Source organism: Puma concolor, chromosome B4, assembly GCF_028749965.1.
Source record: "Puma concolor isolate L17-30 chromosome B4, mPumCon1.1.hap2, whole genome shotgun sequence".
NCBI classification, from domain to species: domain Eukaryota; kingdom Metazoa; phylum Chordata; class Mammalia; order Carnivora; family Felidae; genus Puma; species Puma concolor.
Window position 1 is genome coordinate 11,551,867 of NC_141673.1, and position 19,180 is coordinate 11,571,046.

Below are 19,180 nucleotides of genomic sequence, written 5' to 3' on the forward strand. Positions count from 1 at the left end.
AAGCCAGGCATCCTCTAGTGAGGAAGACTGGAAGTAAACTGAGTCACCTTGCCTGGGGACAAAGGCCCTTGCCACGAGTCTGGCCCTGCCCAAGAGGTGAGAGAAGCTGGAGAAGGGGGAACCGGCTCTGCCCCCAGGCTCCATCATAGCCGGTGATGGGCAAACGGAACCACTGCCAACCACAGAAAATCCCCAAACCTCACTGAGTCCATAGTTGGAATCACTGTCCTCTGCAAGCTTTCACAAGCTCCTCTAGCCCGGCAAAAACGCCTGGGCACCTGAGGTCACACTACCTGTAGCTCTCCACCCTTTGCTTTCTGGCAAGGGGCGGGGGGGGGGGGGGCGGTGCATATGCACATCTGGAGACACAGAAGGCGGACAGGCTATCTTTTGCCTATGGACATGACGATAAACACAGCAGCCTGCACTGCCCTGGAGGGGGTGGGCAAGGACACAGGCCAATGCGCCATCTCAGGGTGGTGTGGGCCAGGGTGGAGTGCTGGGCTGGGCTGGACAGAAGGGAAGAGGGGCCTGGGAGAAAGAGCAGACTTCAAGGAAGCCTTCCTAGAGGAAATTATGTGTCAGCTGAGAGCTGAAGCATGAATGGGAGGCATCCAGGGAGGCAGACAGAGAGGAGGGAGAGGTAGGGAAGTGGCAAAGGAAGGCCAGGCAGAAGGTGAGTTAGACAGTCCAAGATAGGGGGCCCCTGGGTGGCTCAGTCAGTTAAGCATCCAACTCTGGTTCAGGTCATGATCTAGCGGTTCACGGGTTCGAGCCCTGCGTCGGGCTCTGCGCTGACAACTCGGAGTCTGCTTGGGATTCCGTGTCTCCCTCTCTCTCTGCCCCTCCCACCCCCCCTCAAAAATAAATAAGCATTTAAAAAAAGAAGAGGAAAGGAAAAGAAAGAAAGTCCGAGATAGGAGTGAGCATGGTGGGGGTGGCAGTCCGGGCAGCTCAGGATGGCTGATGAGTAGAGTCTGAAGAGCCATGAGCTAAGGGGCAGCAAATCCAGTGGATCCCGCAGCAGGCCTTGCCACAGAGCCCCGACCCCATCCTGGAGGAATGCGGAGGCACTGAGGGTCCTGGAGCAGAGAAGAGGAAGCCCAGATTTTTGCCTTTTGCAAATCACAGTGGCTACAGAGTGGGGAATAGTTTGGAACTGGGTAAGAGGGAGTCAGAGAAGTTGGCTGGGGCTTGGAGGTGTTCTAATAATGCAGGGGAAGTTAGCAGTGGGCCAGACTAAGACGTGGGTGATTCCAGATTTGTTAAAGAATTGGCAATTAGACCAGACTGGGAATGGAGAGGTCAAAATCAAGGACGACTCCCAGATTTGCAGCTTAGGAAACCAGTTGGATGAAGGCCTGGCATGTGAAGGGAGAGCAGCTGCGAAAAGAGTCTGTGGGGAAAACAGCTAAGTTCAGCCTGAAGTCCACGTATCTGTGGGATATTTAGGGGACCCAGTGCACCATGAAGTCAGGGGTAAGAGACAGGTCTGGGATAGAGTTAAGATTCTCGGGTCCTCCCCTGCAAGGATGAAAACTACAGCCACAGGTGAGGTTCCGCAAGGAATTCCTACAGAATGAAACATGAAGAGGCCAAGGGGAGAGCCCCAAAGACACCAAATTTACAAGACAAGCAGAAGAAGAGGAGTTTGCAAAGGAGTCTGAAAATGAGAAGAAAGAAAAGAGCAACAGGGCTGTCCCAGGTGCCAAGGGGAAAGGGCACATCAGGAGGTCCGAGTGCTGGGCTGGGTCACATGATGCCCACAGGGCACGGCAGAGGCACGCAGACGTGTGTAAAAATCCTCCCAGGCTAGTGCACAAGGGGAGAGAAAGGTACTGGAAACCTCTGCACCCTACTTTTTCATTACCCTCTGCTCTCCGTGAAAGGACGGGTAGAAAAATCCCAGATCCGTGTAGTGCAGTGTTTCCCAAAGATGGTCTGAGAAACCTGGCCCCGTGAGATGAAATACACACGCACATCCATGTACACATGCTGTCTGTAGTGACCGAATGTTTAGAAGGTCGTGCACCACAGTCTCACATCAGGGTCCGATGATGCAATTCGCAGAGCAAACCCTCTAACAGCCCAGTGGTGAAGAAACCTGTTTAACTTCATTTGATCCAGCATTTCCCAAACCTCTCTGGCAATGGAACCCCATTACCTACTAACATCTCTTGGGCTGGCGTTTGGAAATGGCAGCATTGATGGAAAAGGGCATGTCTAACTGATGAAATGTCTACAGCTGGTAACCCCCTGGCGAAAAGCATCCTCTCCCAAGCTTGGGATGAAAGGCGTCCTTGGTCTGGGTCCCCCTCATTCATTCACTGATTTAAAACGTATTGGGTAGGGACGCCTGGGTGGCTCAGTCGGTTATGCATCCGACTCTTAATTTCAGCTCAGGTCATGATCTCACGCATGGGGCTCTGTGCTGACAGCCCAGAGCCTGCTTGGGATTCTCTCCCTTTCTCTCTGCTCCTCCCCTGCTCTCCATGCACTTGTGTGTGCGCTGCGCTCTCTCTCTCTCTCAAGATAATTTTTTTTTTTAAATAAAAATAAAGAAAACGTACTGGGCACCTAGGAGGTGGTGGCGTAGCCAGAAGGGCTGGCACATTTGGGGAGACGAAGATTGAGGAGACATGAGGAAGGCGTTCTTTGGATGTGCACGTTCTTGGTAGAGGATACGGCCAGCCAAATAACCAGGCAGGCGCTGGCCAGCCAGCGTGGCAGGATGAGGGAAGGAACACCACCACTACCATTTATTAAGCACCTACTGTGTGCCAGGCACACTCCATAATAATGAACAAGCGGCTAACATTTATTGGATTCCTACTCTGCACTAGATAGTCTCCTAAGTCCATCAGCGTATTTATGCTTCCAACCACCCGGGAGATATTTATTATCTCCTTCACCAGATAAGGCCACTGAGACAGACAGACGTGACATTTCTCACCCGAGGCCAAGGTTAGCAGTGTCAGAGCAGGGATCTGAGCCTAGACAGTCTGCTCCAGATATTATACTCTTCAACTCTACATTCTACACCCTTTGGAAACATCCCGCTGATACTTGAACTTGGGTTGCTAGAGTCTGAATCTGAAGTGCCAACCGTTATACCCTGGAACCACCCACATTATTGACGTTCTTTGATCTTCACGACATTTTGCCGCACGTGTTAGAAACCGCATTCACAGAGGAGGCTCCAACTTTCACACGGCTCATGGCAGGCAGTGCTGAGGCTCTTGAACTCAGGGGCGGGGTCTGACTCCAAAGCTAACGCTCCTAGGTCTATCACATCCTGCCGCCCAGACTGCTGTCATTTTTACAGGTTGGAATTGAGGTGATAGCATATTTCGCATCTACGGAGGCCTGGCGGCCTGACAAGGCAGAATGGACAGTGGCTATGATGAGACGGCCTCCTGGACACAACCCCATGTCAGGCTCCAACCCCTTATTTGTTGGGGTGGCAGGGGGGGCGGGGAGGGCGGTGTCCAGGAGGTCCTAGAGGAGGGGCCAGCATGGCCAGGGCAGAGGGAGAAGGGGAATTCGGGAGGGCTTGGCCTGAAGTCATTTTACCGACCGGTATTTGACAGCCAGCATGGCTATGTCAGGACATACCTGAGGAATGTCAGCCCAGGCTGGGACCAAAACCATGATTGTTTACCAATTTCCAGCAGCCTTGACCTTCAATGGCCAAGCAGGCTCACAGACAGTTCCCCTGTGCAAGTTTGGCCTCCTCTGAGGAGTCCTCCCTCCTTTGACCTGGAGTCATGGCCTGAAACCTGAGGTAGGTCAAGTTCATCTGCACCTTTCTACAGTCGCATGCTGCAGCCCCAATCCTGCAAATGCAGATTCCCGGGCCCAGAATGGCCGGGACTCTGCAGCACCTCTTCCAGAGATGCCAAAAGCAGTGCCTCTGAACCAGAATCTGCAGACTGCAGGCCTGGAGGCTGGGAGATGCTATCCCACCCAGGCCACGCGGCCCCTCGGCGGCTCCAGACACACACACACACACACACACACACACACACACACACACACACACGCGCCAGACCCCGAAGGAGCTCCTAACCGAAAGCCCTCTGTGCGCTGTGGATCTAATCAAGTTCTGACATCATCTCAAATTGAATCCTTTTATTAAACATTTATCTTCAGATTCCGGAGTGTCACAACACCCCATTGTCTTAAGTGACAGAAAGGAAAATAGCGTTTGCCTTTCCCACAGCAACCAAAGTCCTGTTCTCAGCAGCCCGCGAGCGACAGCCAGGTCTTTCCAGAGCCCTGTCTTCCTCCACCTGCGCGGGGTCCTTGGCGGTCCCCCTGCCCCGAGCTTGCCTCCGGTTCCTCGACACACCCGCCTCCCTCCTGATCTCCAGCCTCGCTGAGCTGTCTGGATCAGCTGCAAGTTCTCTCAGTCATTTTCCTCAGCCTTCCAGAACCCCTTTCCTCCTGGGGATTGCGGCAGAGAGACGGAAGGCGGCCCGGCTGTCTCGGCTGCTCCTCTCTGAGCACAGGCTGGCTCTGGGGGGCAGAGCTCACGGGGTCCCACCCCTGGCCTCCCTCCACCCCGCTCCCAGACTCTGAAGGCTTCGGAACAGATTCTAGTGTTTTCGTCCTTCCCTGCTTCCCTAGCAGAGTGCCTAGCACAGAGAAGGCTGGCAAGGTGTCTTCATTGATCAGTGACTCAATAGTTAAAGACCAAGTGTTGTCCTCCGCTTTGTCGTTTGGAGAACTCTCTTTGGACGTTCCCCAAAGGTGATCGAATTCTAGCAGGCTGATCCCTGCCAGTCAGACTCCTGGGAGACTCACCTTTCCCTCGTCTGCAAGTGTCTCCTGGGCAGAACTCTCTTCTGGGGAGTAGACACTTCTGAGCAATGAGAAGCTCCCACCTGGGTGACCAGTCCAAGTCTTTTTAAACACCCGGGAATACTAAGGCTCGAGTTGCGATCGTTCCTTTCTCTAGGCATGACAAGACCCACCAGTCCTGTGACAACAATAATTACAGATCATGTGTACCGACAGCTCACAACACACACTGTTCTAAGAGCGTTACATGTGCATTAAACTTATGGAGCCCACACAAGGAACTCTGGAATAGGTAATGTTCCTTACCCCATTTTACAGAAAGGAAACTGAGGCCCAAAGTGGTTAAGCAACTTGCCCAAGGCTACATACACACCCAGGCATTCTGACGCCCCGGTCCTGAGTTTCTAGGAAACTAGGTAACATTTACCCAATAGTTACTATCTAGCAAGCTTGCGAGCCTCTAGTAGAAGGGGCTCGTGAATAGAACCCACTCAACCAGTTGACACGATCATTGAATCGCATGATATGGAAAATGCTGGAGCAGGATTTCTAGTGAATATTAGAGAGTCTCCCGCACCCACCGAGAGAACAGAAAGTGTGCAGTTCGATCCCTGTCCTTGATGCATGTGGAACGCCGTTAGGACAATGACACAGAAACTCGTGAAATCCGAAATAACAAGACAGGCCAGCTGTACGAGAGCTGTCACGAGGCAGCCTGCGGTGGACGGCCGGATGAGTGGTCTTGGAGGTAAAAACAGAGCTGGAAGGAAAGAGACGCAGTTCTGAGATGCACCATCAGGAAAGGCTCCTTAGATCCTAGCTTCCAGGGGTGGAAGGCAGAATCATCTAGTCCACCTCCCAGCCATTAAAGAAATGCTCTCTTCAGCATCCCTAAGACGCAGCTGACCACTTTCAGCTTGAATGCCTCCAGTGACGGGTAGCTCACTACCTTAGGAGGCAATGCTGAAAACTACCACACTGGCTCGGGTACCCACCTGACATCTCCTGCCCTACACAGGACCAGGCAAGGTTGAGGTGCAAAACTGAAGAAGATGTTCGTTGTGCCTGCACGATCCTGAGAGCGAGTGCCTCTTTGATTTGGACCCTAGGCACCTCATCTAGTCCTGGCCCTGCCAGAACATCCCCACCCATGGCTCCCAGCTGTCCCTCTGGAGTAAACCAGACACTGTTTTAGGTGAAGGGGAGGAAAGAGTTTGATTCATCGGGGAGGGGAGTTGTAAGCAAAGGTGGGCACCGGGGCAAGGGCAAGATGCAAAGGCACAGCAGGGAGAGGAGAGTCAGGGCAGAGAAGGTGAAAAGCTTTGGGTCCCACTGAACATAGCTGGGATGTCTGGTTGTCCAGATGTCTGCCCTTTCTGCGACAGGCGCTGGGGGTCTTGAAGATTTCCAAGGCACAGAGTGTGTTTGGCTTGAAAACAAGAGTGTGCTCGCATGAGCGGCATCCCCGGTCCTGTGGCTCCTCATCACGTGAAACGTTTCTGTCCTCTTGGGTCAGTGGTTTAGATGGCATTTGACCACTGTGGCCTGGATCTCTGCCATGAAATCGAATGTGCCAAAGCAGGGAAAATGAACCATAGGGGGTTCAGAGAAAGCAGTTGTCAGAAAACGAAGGTGGATTATGCAAAGCAGAAAAGGCCGCTGGCATTTTCTCTCCAAGGAGGGATCTGAACAACACACCGGAGATCTTCGTGAGATGCTATCGGGAAGGAGCGTCCCGGGGCAGCTGGGGGGGGGGGGGGGGGGCTCAGTCGGTTAAGTGCCTGACTTTGGCTCAGGTCGTGATCTCACGGTCCATGAGTTCAAGCCCCGCGTTGGGCTCTGTGCTGACAGCTCAGAGCCTGGAGCCTGCTTCAGCTTCTGTGTCTCCCGCTCACTGCTCCCCCCACCGCCCACCCGCCTGCTCACACTCTGTCTCTCTCTCTCAAAAATAAAAAAAGGGAAGGACCATCCCTCAGATGGCAATGTCCACGGGGCCGGGCCCCATGATCTTTGTGCACGAGGTAGGGGAAGGGATGCTATCTCTGCGGGAATTTTGATTTCCCTAGCATTTATTATGCGGCAGGCACGGTGTCCAGCACTTTTTGACGTCTTGTTGGGGTTTACAACAACCTTACCCCATTCTTCACAGAAGGAGATAGAAGCTTGGGGGGTGGGGGGAGTGGGACGGAGCCACGTGCGTCATGCCCAGTCTCGTTCACTACAGGACGCCCGTGCTCACCAGCCTGCACCTCTGCACGGGGTTTGCAATTTACCGGGTGGGTTTATTAGTTCCCGTTTCATCTATTCACTTCTACCATCAGGGAAAGCAGGACTGCCCCCTGTTCCCACCTGGCAGATCAACAGACCTCCGCTGACTTCACGACCATCCCTTCTCTCCATCCCCACTGCTCCCACCCCGCCTGGGCCGCCACCATCTCTCCCCTGGACGCCTGCCACAGCGATCCAGGCAAGGGATCCTGGTGGCTCCAATGGGGCTGGTGGCTTCCAGTCTCACCCTTCCCTCACATGCCCCACTTGGCCATCAGTACCGACATCCTAACATACAAGTCTGGTCACATGTCCCCCTTGCTTAAAACCCTTCATTGGCTCCCCACTGCTCCTAAATTCATACCTTAAATGGCTTATTAGGCCTTGAATAATCTGACTGCAGCCACTAACTCTCCCAACTGATTATACGCGCGCGCGCGCACACACACACACACACACACACACACACACACACACAATTATATCCAGCACAACCATCTGTCCTTCAGACAAAGGCTCTTGGCCTCAGGATCCCGTCCTCTGTCTCTGGTTAACCCTTGCTCCTCTCCCTAGCACCTTTCTTCCCTCCCCTCTTTCATCTGCCACCTTCTACTTACCCTTCAGGGCTCCTCTGAGATGAGGCTTCTTCCAGGAAGCCTTCCTGACAACCCACCAGCACCCAGACTGAGCTATGCACGCTTCTGTGCACCCTCCAGGGTTCCATGCTCTGCTGTGACAATATCACACAGGGGTCACCTAGAAATCCACTGCCTGGAGTCAAATCTCAGCCCTTTTGATCACACTGGCAGTAAATCCTTAGATGCATTCCTCTACCTCTATGCCTCCGTTCCCATGCCTTTAAAAAGTGGAGAACATGGGGCGCCTGGGTGGCTCAGTCGGTTAGGCGGCCGACTTCGGCTCAGGTCATGATCTCTCGGTCCATGGGTTCGAGCCCCGCATCAGGCTCTGTGCTGACAGCTCAGAGCCTGGAGCCTGTTTCAGATTCTGCATCTCCCTCTCTCTGACCCTCCCCTGTTCACGCTCTGTCTCTCCCTGTCTCAAAAATAAATAAAACGTTAAAAAAAAAATTTTTTTAAGTGGAGAACATAACAAAAGGGGTTTTTTGAGGATTAAATATAAAGTGCTAAGCCTGGCGCCTGGCTCATGGCGGCTTCTCCCAGAGGCCAGTGATCACCACCCCTGAGTCATACAAGTTAATTATTTGTCCCGGTGCCTCTTGGACTCAGTTGTTGGGGACAGAGAATCCTGCTGTATCAATGTCCCCTCTATTGCGGTGCCCAGTTCAAACCACCACACCTCGTAGGCTCTCAGTAAAAGTTGAGGACTAGCGGAAATACTGAATGCGTCAAAAAGCATACAACTTGCCCAAGATCACATGGCTAACGGATGACAGAAAGAGGGACCAAATGCGAGTGCTCTCAGTGGCAAGGCCACCTTTCCACTACACCGTAAGGCCTCTCAAGATGAGGCAGAGCTGCTGACACATGACGGTATCCATTCAATACCCACCTGCCCCTGGGGTCCCGGGGTTGACAGAGTCATCTGAACAATCCTGTTTTGTAGGATCTATGCGTATCCGCTCCCTATGCTCCCTGGGCATGCCTCCCCCAGGGAGCTCTCTTGACACAGCAGAGTAATCCCCATTCTCTTCAATGAGTCTGTGAGCTTCTCAAGCACAGGAGCTGTGTGTGCTCCATCCGTGTCCCCCACCCCCACCCCCAATGGGCCCCAGCAAAGACAATAGCACCTACTAGCTAGCAGGCACTGAACAAGGCCTCTCAATACAGCACTCTGGGAAATTCTCACAACTCTATGAGACAGGTCCCACTGCCTCCCCATTTTACAGATGAAGAGACTGAGGTTCAGAGGGCTTCCGTGGTGTAACGGTGATACAAACCCAGCTTGCCTCCAGACTTGGGCTAACCACTGACCTTCACGGCCTCCCTAATAGTAGGAGCTACACTAACGGATCCGTATTTCAGGAAGATTCCTTCACGGCCTGTGACAACACCGAGGCCTACAGGTCGATGTCACAGGGTGCTTTTAGGTGGGCTCGTTACCTGAGCAGAGGGTCCTTAACCTCATCGGGAGCAGGCTTTCCATCACAACGTGGCATGAAGTGTGTCTGAGCTTTTCCTGTCTCCAGGGCCGCCTCCAGTGTCAACAATGGCGGGGGACGGGGGACAAAGTTGCAATGAGGGCGCTTGACGTTCAGGACCCAGATCCTTCCACCTCCTCAGAAGTCAAGCCCATTTCCGTCCAGTGTAGGGTCCTGACCACCATCTCCAGCTTCCCCACCCCAGTCCAGTCCGTAAGCACCTCGGCCCGCTGGTCTTAAATCCACACAAAAGACTATTTTAACACGTATGATTATGTTCATTAGGAATAGTCTTGGCTCCCGAGGCTTTTTTTTTTTTTTTTTTAGGTTTTTAAATTTATTTTTCAAAGAGAGACAGAGAGAGAGCGCAGGGGAGGGGCAGAGAGAGAAGAGAGAGAATCCTAAGCAGGCTCCGCACGGTCAGCACCGAGCCCGATGTGGGGCTCGAATTCACAACCCGTGAGATCACGATCTGAGCCGAAACCAAGAGTTGGATGCTTAACGACTGGGCCACCCAGGCATCCTGTCAACTCCAATGTAAAGGATGGTTTACTCCCTCCTCATCACACAACCTTGGAGGTAAGAGGCCCAGGGCTGCTGCAGTTCCGTGGCGGCATTGCCCCCATGCCTTGAGCCTATTTCTACCATCATGCCGCTCTCCATCCGCAGGGTGGCTCCGTGGTTCAAGACCGCACCGGAGCTGCCCAAGCCAGGGGCGCACAGAGGGCGCGTCCCACCCGCTGAGGGTTCTTTCTCAGAAGTGACTCCCACCCCCACGGCCGCTGCCATCCCATTGGCCAGAACAAGGTCACGTGGCCACCCGTGGCTGGCACAGCCGCGCAAATCCGTGGGGAAACGTCCGCGCGGGCAAAATATGGCAAGGCAAGGGAAACCCTGGGCTAGGGAACCCTGGCTGCGCCACCGCGAGGTGTAGAGAGGAACTGTAAAAAGAGCCCCTGTGCACTCAGCACCAGACTAGGAACTAGAACATCCAGTGCGTCGAAGCCGGTCCTGGGCCCTCCCTGCTGCCACCAACCCCCCCAACTCCCCCACCTCCAGTCCACACCCTCTTGAATTCCGTGGTCGGGGTTGCCTTGCCTGGCTTTACCGGTTCACCGCTTGTAAATGATCGTCAGCCTAGTTGTATAAGTTTTTACCTTTGTGAAAATAGAATCATACCATAAGTATATATATTTATATATAACATCTAGATGTTATACATGTCATAGCTATATATATATGTTCTGCAGCTATATATATATATATATATTTCTGCAGCTTGATTTTCTGTTCAGTATTATGGGTGTGGGATTCACCGGTGTTGACACGGGTAGCTGTAATCCATTCGTTTTCACTGCTGTGTAGTATCCCGTTTTATCAACATACTCCAAGGAGTTAGCATTCTCCCGACAACAGAACCATGGGCTTGTCCCAGTGTTTTGCCCTTACAAGCAGGGCTGGGAGGAACATTCGCACGCACATTTCCTCATGCCTACATGCAAGAATTTCTCCGAGGCAAATTTCTAAGAGAAACTGCTGGGTTGTGGGGGGGATACACATATTTTCATATTGTCAAATAGGTTTTTAATAAGCCAGGTGCAAAAGGTGGTGGCGATGCCCCAGGGGCTCTAATGGTTTGAGACAAGTGTTCATCCATTTAGGAGGATGGAAATGTGTAACACACCGCCTGCTCGCAGACCTGGGTGGGCACACATACGCACACACAGACTCATTCATTTATTGTCCATTTGTTCAATAAACATTTGTCATGTAGCCATTCTCATCAAGTAGAAGCCACACCATCAGTGTAATGATGATTCTTCAGGAGGAAAGAAACACAGTGCAGTAAATGAATCCATCAATTACAAGACACATTCTAATTTCAGCAACACTGAAATGTGCGTGTGAGAGCATCTTAGAGTCAAGGGAAATATGGTACCTTCAGGGAATTCTCTAGAGGAAATTCCGCCCTGAGGAGCTTACAGACTTGAAGCTACTTGTTCCCAACAATACCCTAACAGAGGTCATGGTCAAAGCAGACACAAGGTGCTTGAAAGCCTTGCTACCCAATCCCAACTGTGGTCCACTTGGGAGCTTGTGAGAAATGGAGTCTCAGGCCCTGCCTCAGAACCACTGAGTCAGAATCTGGCTTAACATGAACCCCGGGCGATTCCCATGCCCATTGAAATCTGAGAAGCAGGCAGAGACCCATAGGGAAGAGAAAGAGTCTTTCCAGTTGAGGGCAATCAAGAAAGTCTTCCTGAAAGAGGCATCATTTGAAGAGGAAAAACTACGTCTGTGCTCAGGACCTCTGGGAGGTGAGCTGGCGGTCGGTGGGCCAGACACCTTACCCCCTTCTCATCCCGCCCCAGGGGAACCTGAACGGGACCTAACCCATGGTGGGTGCCTGAAATAATCCAATGAGTGCATGAACAAATGAGCGAGCTCACAGACAGCCACACAGGCTGCTTCAAACCCTCCAGCACCGGCTGCCGCTGGCATCGTGCTGGCGGCTGGGGGTCCCAGCCAGGGAGGAGCCCGGCACTGCCCACCCACCCCAAGGTCTCCTGAATCCCCACCAGCAGGGAGGGCCCAGCCAGCAAAGTGAAAAGCCAGGAGCAGAAAAGGTTGAAAACACAGAGAAAGCAGCTCCCACCAAACCCTTCATTTGCTTCACTTAAAAAATTACTTAGCCAGCCTCCTGCCGGTGCCTCCCCCCCTCCCTCCGAGCACCCGCCCCGCTCTCCTTCAGCTTCTCATGAATATGTGGGAAATAAAACGGTGTCTGTTCAGCCCCTAATGACCAGGTTTATGAAGAGCTTATTGTATCTCAAAGAAATGAGACAGCAGTTGGTGTTGTGAGATATTAATGTGCTTTTTACAAAGCTGATGAAACCTCCTTTAAACTACTTAATACCTGCAAGCTGAAATTTCCAGTCTGAGAGTAAATTCCTGGAGGCAGAGCCTCAGGCACAGCCCTTGGCCTTTCTGTCTCAGCTGGGCGGGCAGTCATTCGGCTCTGGGGTCGGTGGGGCACTGCTGCCCTTTGGGGTGTGGGTCCAGTAGAGATTTCGTGATTGTTGGGGGCCTTGGCAGAATAATCCTTTCTAGTTCACAGTGGGAGAGTCTCTCCCACATCCTCCTGCTCTAAGAGCTCAAAGTCAATGCCTTTCTGGGGAGTGGGGAGTGAGATGCTCCCCCCTCAGTTCAGCCTGGGCCCCCAGCCCCCCTGGGGACGTGGCCCCTGTCCCCTCTTCTGCCCTCACCCCCTCCTAGCCAGCCCTCTACATGGGACCCATCTTCTTGTAAGTCTCCAGTCCCGCTCTGACGTCACGCGTCCACCCCGGCCGACCCCTCACACGGGTTGCCCTTCATCCAGCAGGTGTGCTGGTAAATGTCTAGCAACTGGCTCTCCGGGCAGGGAAAGGGGACCTCGATCTATCGTACGTGCCAATTCTCGGGGTGCAAATCCTCCCACCGTGGCTGCCCGCGTGAGTGACCATGAGACTCTAACGAGCAGCCGCTGGAAGCTAGTGCAAGCCTGCTCCCGCACACCTCTGCCTCCGGGCTCCCTTGTACCCCCAACCCTGGTCCAGGGGACCTTCCCCGACCCCCCGAGACAGTCTGTCCCCTCTTGTGTGCCCCGCACCTCCCTGCCTTTGCTCTTGCTGATCCCTGTCCTACAAATCTCTTCTCACCGCCCCCCCCACCGACTTCCTCATCACCCTCCGACACACACATGCTCACTCTCACTCACACACTCACAGTCACATGTGCCCCTCCTGTGCGCCCCGAGACACGCTCTGCTTTGTCGCCGCACAGACCCTGCTACACCACAGCGTCTGGCATCCATCTCCCCCCGCACACTACAAGTTCCATGGGGACAGAAAGTATATGTTTTTCCTCTGTGTCCCCAGCAGGTTACACCGAGCATGGCATACGGTCGGCACTACACAAATCTTAGCTGAACAACTAACTCTGCTGTCATAAGGCCTCATACATTTGGCTATAGAGTATGTGACACATTACATTCTAGTAAATTCTGTGCTGTCTGTCTTCCCCCCCCCCCCCCAGACTGAGAGCCCCCGAAAGGCAGGGAATCAGGTTAGATTTCCCTCCACCACCCCAGTGGTCATGGTCACATGGTCAGCCCTTAGTCCCTACCTTGGGGAGAGAGCCTGCCTAAGGACGAAGCCAACTGAGAGGAAAACCAGAGATGGGGAGAGAGACCCCAGATTTTTGAGCACCTGGATCCATCTGTGCCTGAAGCCGTCAGTCCCTGGGCTTGATGAGCACCAACCTGAAAAAAATACAGCAGGACCCTAGGCTGGCATCAGGAAAGCCAGACTGTGCCACTCTGCACTGACTGTTGTGACGTCTCGAAGATGTTCTACCACATTTCAACTCCAAACAGAGGTGGCTGAGTGCTGCTGACGCCACCTCCCTTTCATGAACCTCAGCACCTCTTCGTTCGGACTGAATCCGTGGCCACAGAGCTTCAAGTGCTCCTGGAGACCCTTTACGCCTCCAGCCCACCCTCACCGCCTCACTGCTACCGTTAGCCTCTGGACTATTGGGACCCATCCCGTCATGGCCTGCGTCTCAGTTTACCTCCATTAGTCCTCACTACCAATCATTTGTCCCTCAGGACTCTGTTCACCTCCCAATCTGCCCCAATCTCCCACCTCACCCCGCCCCCCCCCCCCCGGCCTTTCAAATCCCTGCCCAGGGGTCCTCGGCATTTGGTCCAGAGGTCAGGAACCCCCTCTCCTAACCTCTTTTGTGCTCACTCATAGAAACCTGGCTGTCCCTTGAGACACCACTCACAGGGCTGATAATTCACAGGGGATGTTTTATTGCCTCTTCCCAAAAGCCCTGTCTAAAACTCATCCAGTCTTCTCTTCCCTGACTCTCTCCTGCCCAGTCCCAACTTGGCATCCCCCCCATTCTTTGAGGAGGTAAGCACCGGCCCACCTCATTCTCCCAGGCCACCCTGCAGCCATCTTGGATTTCACAAGCAGTCAGACAGCCTTCCCAGTACCTGGCCTTGAACACCTTGCTCGGCGAGCACATCCCAGTCCCAGCTTGCTGGTTGTTAACTGCTGACATCCTGTGTACCCAGGATTTCAAGCAGCCCCACTAAGTGCAGGAAGAGGGCTGTACAGGCGTGGCTCCCGGCTGTGACAGATAGAGCAAGGAGCAGCTGGGACTGAGGCCCCATCTCCTCTCCCCACTCGCCAAGAATTGGTGGAGGGTTGAGCTCTGTGCCCCGGGCCTGGCAGCTCTCCAAGCCCTGGGCCCAGCGAGGGCCCCAGAAGAACAGAATCTTCCTACAGCCAGAGTGGCTGGGCCAGGCTGGGCACACACCATCACCCATGAGAGCACTACCTCTGAGGTTTCCGCTCTTCTCCTCCCCACCCCCACTCCACCACCCACAGGGGCATCCCTCCCGGCCTCCTAGGTCGCCCAGCAGGAGGGCTACCTGCTTGGAGAAGGCCTCCAACACGATGGCATGGGACAGGGTAGGAGAAAATTCTGTATTTACTGAGACAAAGTAAGTCTTACTCCAACAGAGACATGTTGGAAGCAGCTGGTATGGTTCCCTGCGTCAAATCGTGGTCCAGACAGGACCATCATTTAGCTAGAAAGAGCCTCACACCAATAGTTTCTAAAAACAACCAATGATTTGGGATTTATCAGAATAATGTGATGAATGCTTTGCGTATCATCCTTAACTTGGTAGGCAGCTTCCTAATACATACTTAACTACGTATAGAAAATAAAAGTGAACGCTTAGTTTTGTCTTTTATATTTATTGGTATGACCTTTCCGATTGCTAGAGACTTTGAATGTCATCCCTACCTCCACCCGACCCAAGCCACCCAGTTCATGGTCTCATCCTTGACCGTGACATGACCAATAGCCACGTCCCCTCAGTGATCTCAATCGCTGGCCCCCACTTTCTGACTCTCATGCCCCAGTCTTCCAACTTACTCCCAGGAGCCCCCGGCTCTGGCAGTTCTTTGACCCCCACCCCACCCTAGGCTTCCAATGCATTGACCCTATCACCTCTTCACTGCCTCCTTCCCCAGCTTAGAGTCTGACCCATCTTCATAATCACTGCCTCCCCCACCCCTGCTCTTGGACTCATTCCACAGACCCCCACCCTGGTTAAAGGCAACCCTCCAGCCAGACTCAGCCACACCCTAGATGTAGCTGGGCCTCATCCCCTCTCACACTGCTCCTGCATTCCTCCCTCGTCTCTCCAGCTATCATGCCTTCCCTCTCTTCTGGAACATTCCCACCAGGATCACTCATGCCTTAACATCTCCCCCAACACAGAATGGACAGCAGAGCAGCAGACACCTCACCAGCACAGTACAGGGGGGGCAGAGGGGGGTTGAGGGAAAGAGACAATAAACGATATGTTGGAGGCTGGGGCAGCCAGACCAGCATGTGCAAAGGTCCTGTGGTAGGAGGGAGCATGCGTGACAGAAGGCTGAGATGGCATGTGCACAGAGAGGGAAGTGGGCAGGAAATAAGGCCAGACGGAGGTGGGGATCAGGCCGCTTTAAGATGCTGAGCTTTCCTTACAGGACTGGGAAGCTATTGGGCATTTCAAGCTAGAAGTGGCTTGATCAGATTTGCATTTTCAAAGGATCGCTACGATTACTCTGTAGACAAGGATGAGAGTGAGTGCAAAATGACCAGTGGGGAGGCTGTCATGCAGAGAAGCCAGGATGGTGGCCTGGCTGTGGGTGTTGCTGCCAATGGAGAGAACTTGACAGTTTTGAGAGACACTGCGAGTGAATGCAGGCAGGACGTCCTAAGGGAAGGGACCTGCAGTCAGGAAGAAGAAATGTAGGCAGTGACAACTGGACTCAGGCTTGCATCGGCAGCGATGGAGAGGCATTCACTGAGCTGGTTGGTGCCTGCAAAAGACCAGGTTTGAGGGGAAATGATCATGAGTTCAGATAACGTGGGGCCCTTAGAAGACAGGGTGGAGGCACCACCCACAAGCCCTTAGTCTGGAATCGAGCAGTGTCCCCAGTTTGCTGTTGTTGTTGTTGTTGTTTAATGTTTATTTTAGTTTTGAGAGAGAGAGAGAGAGTGAGCAGGCCAGGGGCAGAGAGAGAGGGAGACACAGAATCCGAAGCAGGCTCCAGGTTCCGAGCCATCAGCACAGAGCCCGATGCGGGGCTTGAACTCATGAACCGTGAGATCATGACCTGAGCCAACGTCAGCCACTTAACCGACAGAGCCCCCCAGCCGCCCCGTGTCCCCAGTTTGTTAGGAGTCTCGGGGTCCACATCTCACCTCCTGCACGGATTGCTTACAAAGATGCCCGGCACCAGATTGGCACTGATGAGATATTTGCCAGCTTGAGTTGAAAGCAAATGAAAGCACTTTGCAAAGCACTTTTCAAATACACTGATTTGTAATTTTACCAATAGGGAGGAGATTTTATCCTCTTAGCAGCTAGACTCTTAGCAGTAGACTCTTCTCAGGTCCTAGAGGGAGTTGAGGCCTCCTGGGGATGCTTGAGGAGAGGGCGGAGAAGCAGGGTGTGTGGGCAAGAAGGGTTCTGCCCCAGGGGAGCATTTCAAGCGAAACGCTGTGCTCCTGAGTCCCCACAGAGCTTCAGTGAAGTTACCAGAAGTCTCCATATCCTCTGGGGAATCGTTTTTCTTGCAGAAGTCAGGAAAGGGGGTGAATATGGTACAGAGACAGTGATTGGGGCGATCAACCATCTTCTCTGCAATATGTCGCATAAAATAATAGCCTTAGAAATGCCTAAAACGCTTCCCTTTATAGAAGTACACCTGTATCGTATAGAAGCAGGTGTATATGATATATACACAGATCTATGTAAGAATGCCCTAAAGTTCCTAAATCATATCCGTAGTACATGATAAAACCTACTTTATGGGATATGAAGGTTCAGCACCCCATAGGAAAACAGATTGCTAACACGGACCGAGAACTGTATTAATTAGGTTATATTAGCTACTGTCACAGAAAAATCCCAAATGTCAGTGGCTGAATATAGTCAGCATCCAATTCTCCCTCACAGCGATGCCCCCAAGCACTTTTACCGACGTGCCAGGCACTCGCTCTGAGCACTTTATATGTGTCAGCTCATTTAATCCGCGAAGGAAGAACTCCTTTGATCTCCACCTCTCAGGTGAGGAATGCCAGGCTGGACCCAGGCCACAGGAGCTGCCAGCATGGGTTTGCCTATTTATTCATTCAGAGAAAGTTCGTCTGCTGGTGTGGTGGGGGGGGGGGGGGGGGGGGGGCCGGTACGACCGTGTGTGAAACTGACAGAGGTTTCTACTGTGGCGGAGCAGACCCGCTTGGCAAGCTCCAGCCCACAAATCAGTCCTTCACGAAGACCACATTCACTTCACAGTCATTGGTGGAGCCGGCTGGGACCTTGGGTTTTCATCTGAGCCTGTGTTCACCTTCTCGGCCATCTGCCAGAAAAGATTGAGTCAAAAGGCCTTCGTTGGAGCCCTGGATCTATCGTTTCCTGACCACAAGTACTTACTCGGATCACTTAGCCTCCCTGAGCCTCAGTTTCTTCATCTGTGCAATGGAAGAGATAATAGTCCTCTCACAGGCCTATGGTAGAGCCAGAATGAGTCGTAGTTCAAGAGCCTGGCAGTGGGGCTCAGCCCCCACTGGGGGCTCAACCCCTCCCCATCATCCCCCCCATCATCCTCCTCCCCTGCCCAGAGCAGCTAGGGGCTGGGCACAGTGGATTCCAGGCCCTGCAGATGGGAAGGCACTCTGCAAGCTCATTTAAGGGCTGTGAGAACGTTTGTCGGCATCCGTGTGGGGTCTGTCTTCTTTGCAAAGCGATCTGCTCTCTGGCATGCAAAATGCGAGGTGACTCCCAGCGGAGCTGGGGCACAGAGGCGGGTGTACTGACGGGTTCATCAGCCTCCTCCTCGGCAGTCCCCAGCCCCGAGCCAAACCTCTGCTGCCCGCCAAGCTTCAGCTAATCCTCAGAAGCCTCGATGCAGGGACGGAAGGCTGGGTTTTGAAGTCTTAGGCCTTAGATCCTTTCCATTGCACCGCAGGTGTGTGTGTTTTGATTCACCAGGCAGATGTCCAAACAGACAAAGTGATACCTTCCTTCAGGGGCCGGGGAGAGGGCTGAGCCAGCTTCAGAAGAGCCAGAAGTCAGCAAGAGGCCAGTGGGTGCTGAGCCCCTGGAAACTCTGATGTTTCACGTGTCCTTTCTCCTCTTGTTTTCCAGGGAACTTCAAAGGTCTCTGCAAGCAAATCGATCACTTCCCAGAGGATGCAGATTACGAAGCTGACACAGCAGAATATTTCCTCCGTGAGTGCATGCAATTTTTTCTCCCTTCTGGTGGTGGGTCCAGTTCTTCTAACCTCCAGAGCACCAAAGGCCAGGACTATCCAGAGATCCCTGTATCAGCAGAGGGCAGGAAAAAGCTGAGCCTCGCTCCTTTCCTCCTGTCTGGAGGCCAAACCTTCATGCATGCTGTTCCTTCTGCCTGTAACCCTCTTCCCTCCCCTTTGTCTGATAAACTCCTATTCATCCTCCAGGTCCCAGCCTGAAACATCACCTCCTCCAGGAAGTCCTCTGTGCCCCTAACGGGTTCCCAGAGCACAGCACATTTATCATGCTGTGGGGTCCTGATCTATTTGAGTAAACATCTCCCTGGCAGTCCCACCAATTATGTTAGGCCAGGGACCCACCCTATCTCGTTCACGTGTTCATATTCCCAGCCCAATGCCCTTCACATAATAAGCGCTCAGTAAATATTTCTTGACTAACTCAATGAAGAAACTCATCAGGCAGTTTCAGATTGGAACTTCGACCGAGAACAATACATGAGATTTTTTTTTTCTTCCCCCGCAATCAAGTCACGGTTAAATCCTGAGGTACATGCTGTGACCTTAAATCCACCTGAGGCATATTAACAAGAGAAAGCATTTTGAGTCCCAAAGAAAACT

At 52.9% G+C, this 19,180-nt stretch overlaps 1 protein-coding gene and 2 long non-coding RNA genes across 5 annotated transcripts in view; 1 reads left to right on the top strand and 2 right to left on the bottom strand.

The window, feature by feature from the left end:
* CACNG2 (calcium voltage-gated channel auxiliary subunit gamma 2) overlaps positions 1-19,180 on the top strand; it is a 107,937-nt gene that overhangs the window by 75,909 nt on the left and 12,848 nt on the right. The window contains exon 2 of the mRNA XM_086712375.1: positions 18,456-18,539. Within this exon, the coding sequence (XP_086568501.1) occupies positions 18,456-18,539 (84 nt within the window). The remainder of the gene's footprint in view (positions 1-18,455; positions 18,540-19,180) is intronic.
* LOC147578914 (uncharacterized) overlaps positions 1-19,180 on the bottom strand; it is a 107,974-nt gene that overhangs the window by 46,099 nt on the left and 42,695 nt on the right. The window lies entirely within an intron of this gene.
* On the bottom strand, positions 4,117-8,785 carry LOC147578915 (uncharacterized). The gene is made up of 2 exons (XR_015253330.1): positions 5,385-8,785; positions 4,117-4,981 (listed from the first exon to the last, which is right to left on the bottom strand). It is a non-coding gene; the product is annotated as an uncharacterized LOC147578915 (long non-coding RNA).